Below are 5,334 nucleotides of genomic sequence, written 5' to 3'. Positions count from 1 at the left end.
TGTTCTCTGGACCAGCAGTATGTATTTGATAATGTGCCGACCATTCTGCTTACCTGGCTGCTTTACTGCTGCTGTTGGGGCGCCATGTTAGCTCAACGAGTAAGCACACATACCACATCACTATTAAGGCTAGAGTCCTTCTCACAGTTGACCCCGGTTCAAATTCGACACCAAGGCACTTTACTGCATGTCATCCCCATCTCTTTCCTGTCTCTTTTTTCATTGTCCTTATCTGAAGAAATAAAGCATAACATAGTGATACAAAAAACATATATACTGTATGAAGAAAATATTTTACTTTTTGCTTAGAGTAGTACACCCATGATCCAACTCATACATAGCATATAGCAGCACTTGAACCCTAGCATCCCTATTCACGTTGCAAAGCGTTGTGAGCTTGTAGATCTTGTAGAGAAAAATGGCTATTTTCGGCAAGGAGATTTGGTGTAGAAGGAAAAAAGGAGTGGGCCAAAGCTAGACCCCTAAGAGACCTCGGTTAATAAAATATATAGGGGTTTTAAAGGGATAGCTGACCCAAAAAAATACTTTGGAGACTTGAAGTCATGGATATTTTTTTGTTCTTGTCGCATTCCTAAGCCAATAATCTTAAGACCAGTGGACCGGTAGGCAGCGGATCCGGTAGGAGACACAAAGGAGACTCTTTGTGTCTCCTACCAGAAACGCTGCCGGTCATCAAACTATTGGCTTAGGAATGTGACCAAAAATATCCCATGGGGTGACTAATCGATAGGAAAAAAGTCATTTTGGGGGTGAACGATCCCTTTAAGTGGTTAAGGGAACTACATGGTTGGAGCAAGAAGAAAGAACAATTACAACTAATTTAGCAATAAGGCAAAAAAGAAAAGCAAAAGCATAAAACAACATTAAATGAATTAATTAATAGCAAAAGGCAGTGAATCAGGCAATACAGTGAGGGCATGGATAACAACACAGAGATTTAAAAATCAACCAAAAAATTGGGTTTGGAAAATTAACCAGAAGTGCTTGCTCATGTCTGTTAATCGAACATTGAAGAGGTTCATCGTAATTGAGGCAAATGTTTGAAATAGTTGTGATATTGATTTGAAGTCATATCATCCAGCCCTTCTCTGGGACTATTGTCGAGTTCTGAATCCATCAATAAGTGCATGGATTACTTTGGTCCAAAAAATCTCTGGATCCACATGGGAACATGTCTCCAGTGAGGATCTCAGACTTCATGTGTCTGTTGTCTATGACATACAGTATGTATAAAGTATGAAGAAGGCAAGGTTTCAGCCCTATCAGATTGACTGCCATTATGAAATTTAAGTTAAATATTTCAAAAAGTATAAAACATTGTGTGAAAAAAATAGTTTACTTCTGTGGCCTATACCTACAGTATGCATACTGGTGCTGATTGGTCCAGCGGCTTACAACACTGGTTTCGGACACAGACACACCCACACCGACATCATATTGATGACATCAGGGATCTCCATATATGGGGATTTGAAGTTTATCTATTATTTTTGGAGAACCACTGATCCAACCAACTTCACACCGGTGCACCGCAACCCCTACGGAACGCAGCGATACACATGCAGAGTTTGAACCACATTTTATAGTAGGACTAGACCAGTATCCGTTAGGCACAGGCCATCTATCTGTCCCATATATGGAGATCTCTATCTTTCTGTCCCTTTTATGCCCATATATGGAGATCACTGATGACAGACTAACGTCAGATATCAGTTTGATCTGCAATTCTGGACAACCGGATCTCCATATACAGTATGGGCATATAGGTCGGATGGGCGTTTATGGACAACCGCCCATCCGAATGGACTTCACGCCAGGCCTTTAGGGCTGATGTGTGGACATTAGAGGAGTTTCATTTTTCTTTGGGTTTTAAAATGAGTTAAACAAATATTTGAAATTATAATATATATATACATACATGCAAAAAATATAGCACTTTTCTAGATACTCAAAGTCACTTAACAAAACTAAAACAATTGGATTAATAACATGACTAGTTAAAAGGGTAAAAACAAAGTAAACAAAATTAAAATGTAAAAAGGGGATTTGGGCCCATTCGTTACCTACCAGGCATTTTTTTAAATCCCAAATACAGACTTATATTGTTTATCTCTGTCTGTGGTTCTCTGGGGTATCTCTCGCTCTGATGTCCCATGGGAGTTGAGTTTTGTTGCTGGAAAGGGGCAGAGATTCTGGGCAGGGAAGCTTATTGGTTAGCGTTTAGCTACACAGAAGGAACGCATTTCCAGACTCACGTCAGAATATTCACCTGTGTTTGAGCATATAGATGAGGAATTAGCATTTGAATACGATGGCTGTCCCTATTTATTTGAGCCAGAGAGTAGCCTACACGGAGGAATACAGAGTCCTAGGACTCTTGTTATTTCATAGTGTCATATTGTGTTTTGTGTATTGCAAAGACAAAAAAGAATGATTCATTTTGCACATTTCAAAATTGTGCCAACAAAATGAAGGGCAACAATGCACTTCATCTACTACCTTCGGACAATATGGTAACACTGGCTTGTGCTGAAACCAAACCATCGCGTCTGCAGTGCCAGCAACCAATTCAGCAAGGATTATTACTGCTAGCCAAAAGGAGTAGGTGAAAGACCAAAGCACCTTCTAAAGAAAAATTCCATTAGAGTGGAGCTGCAGGCATACAGGCTGTATCCCAGCTGCATGCATCGTATAGGCCTACTGTGCCCGTGTCCCCCCATCGTGAAGCGGCTTAAAAAAAAACTGCACAAAAATAGAAACAAAATAGCAGATATACAAGCTGCTATTATTTCTATTTTGGAATTTTTTGAAAATGTTTGAAAATTGTTAAAATGTTAAGATGTTGCCCAACATAGGGACACCATGCAGGTTGAAAGTGCTTAAAATGGCACAACAATTGTATGAATTGAATTGAAAACATGTATATACAGTATATATATATATATATATATATATATATATATATATATATTGTATATTATTTATTTTTCATTTTTCATTTTCCTCTACTTTTAAATGGACCCCCCCGGGGGCCCCCTGGCAACCCCTACTTTGAAAACCATTTGTCATAGATGTGTTGCTATTGCCATCTGTCTCCTGCAGAGTTTTCGGCCTTTGTAGCCACCACCGCCCCCTTCCACAGCCTCCTCAGCTTCCACATCTTCATCGCGGTGGCGCTTTTTCAATGACCAGGGAGTACGGCGAGTGTCACTCTGCGTCATGGATGACACATGTGAGGAAGTGGCCTGTGGCTTGAAGTAGGAAGTGCTTTGGTACCCGGGGTGCCTCCTCACTGTTTGGGCCCCGGGGCCCTTGTCAGCAGCCCCAGGGAAGGGCTTGGTCATTTGATGGGAAAGCCACGGGTGTCTGAGGGCTTGCCCGGGCGTAAGACGCGTTGAGGGGTCCCAATCCAGACACTTCTTTATCAAGTCAATAAAGGTGGGGTCCTCGTAGCCGTTGAGTGCAGCTCTCCAGGCCTTGCTCCCCGGGGGGCCTCTCATCTTGCCTAGGCGAGAGCGGGACCCCGTGAGCACGGTTCCTCCCTTGGGCAGCGTTTTGGCGCCGCAGTAGCGAAGTTGTTCCTTGGAGTTGACGAAGGGCCACCGCTTGGCCTTCTCCAGGACCTTCTGTGGAGGCATGCCCAGCAGCTCCATGATGCAGGCCAGCTGGTCGCCTTCGTCCTCACCAGGGAACAGCGGGCAGCGCGTCAGCAACTCAGCCAGTATGCAGCCGAAGCTCCACATGTCGATGGGCAGGCCGTAGCCAGCGCAGAGGAGCACCTCCGGGGCGCGGTAGTAACGAGACTGAATGTAAGTTTGAGACAGCTTACATCCAGTGTGTTCGAAACAGCTGGAGCCAAAGTCAATCACCTTGAGGCCGCTGTGTCCCTCCCGTATGAGCTGGATGTTATCGGGCTTGAGGTCACAATGGATGATCTTGTGTCTGCTCAGCGCCTCCAGACACTGCAGGATGGAGGAGGAGAACCTCCTGACCTGCGGCAGGCTGAAGCCCCTGTTGGACCTGATGAGCTCGTTCAGGTTCTTGCTCAGCAGTTCGAACGTTACGCAGATGTGGTTGCGGAACTTGAAGGTCTCCAGCATGTGGACTACGTTCATGGTGCCATTATGGTCCTGCTTGCGCAGGTACTCCAGGAGGCGGATCTCCTCCTGCAGCTGCTGGTGGGAGTCGTTCTTGTTGCGCACCATCTTCAGGGCCACGAACTTCTGCAGCTTGTGGTCGTACACCTTGGCCACCTGACTGAAGCTGCCCTTACCGATCACCTCGATGAACTGATAGCGGTAGGCCAGGTGGTCATTCAGGACGTGGATGTAGTGAGAATCGGCGTCATCATAGCCGCTGTTGTTGCCACCAGCAATGGCGGGCCTGTTCTTCTTCGCGTTGGTTGATCCGGGGAAATAGATGTCTGGGTAGCAGTAAATCTCCTTCTGCTCCAAGGGGGTCAGCATGGGGCCGTGCAACCTGAGAGCCTGCTCTGGAGTCAGGGGTTTGACACCGGGGTTGATACCTGTGCCCATGCCTCTGTTCCCAGTTCCATGGGGGCCAGACGAGCCACTGGAGCCCATGCTGACCACACTGCGCTCCTTGGGCAGGCTGGACACGGGGGTGGGTCTACTCGGTGCCGGTGCTTGACCGGTGGTCCTGTCGACCACAGGGGTGGTGTACTTACCCAGTGCTTGACCAGTGGTCCTTTTGCTTTGGGTGTTCGCCATGGTGTTAGTGCAGTAATTGTGGTCTTCATATAGGTGGTTAACCGTAAGTTGTTGACCATCTCGTCGCACTGTTACCTCCTGTTCCACCACCGTGTGTTTAGCCCTGGGGGGTAGCCCAGACGGACTGTTGTTGGCACCTGCATCTTCTTCTTCGAGGAGGTGGTCTGTTGTCATGGACAAGTCATACAGTCCGTTAATGTTGATCTGAGTTCCCCCCGTTGAATTGCCTTTTTGAAATGTGCTATTCAAAAAGGCAATTACCTTCCCCTGCCGTGGCTTACGCCATGGCGCCATGGTGTACTGCTGGAACAGACAGGCGTATGACAGACGTTTACCTAGTAATTATACTCTACAGTTCTACAGCAATTTCTGTTGTGTATGAAGTCACATGACGTCACATGTACATATATGGAGATACCGTGAATGTGTGCCAAGATTATGCCCATATATGGAGATCCCGACAAAAATCTACATTGTTAGGCAATGGTTACGTCGCCGAAATCAGCGCAAATCAGCAAATATGCCTATATATGGACTGGACATGCCCGACGTCGGAACAAATCAGCGTTGCTAGGCAACGGTT

The 5,334-nt window shown here is 45.9% G+C and overlaps 1 protein-coding gene across 1 annotated transcript; it reads right to left on the bottom strand.

The window, feature by feature from the left end:
• Positions 1 to 3,086: 3,086 nt before the first annotated feature.
• On the bottom strand, positions 3,087 to 4,925 carry LOC311044049 (dual specificity tyrosine-phosphorylation-regulated kinase 2-like; the record flags this gene model as incomplete). Its single annotated transcript, XM_084055470.1, has 1 exon — positions 3,087 to 4,925. The coding sequence occupies one exon, from the start codon at positions 4,923 to 4,925 to the stop codon at positions 3,087 to 3,089; it is 1,839 nt and encodes a 612-aa protein (XP_083911596.1).
• Between the last annotated feature and the right edge of the window lie 409 nt (positions 4,926 to 5,334).

The sequence above is a fragment of the Gymnoscopelus microlampas genome (assembly GCF_963454915.1).
Source record: "Gymnoscopelus microlampas genome assembly, chromosome: 1".
Classification (NCBI taxonomy): Eukaryota; Metazoa; Chordata; class Actinopteri; order Myctophiformes; family Myctophidae; genus Gymnoscopelus; species Gymnoscopelus microlampas.
Note: the sequence above shows the minus strand (reverse complement) of the source record. Positions and strands in the feature narration are given on the sequence as shown.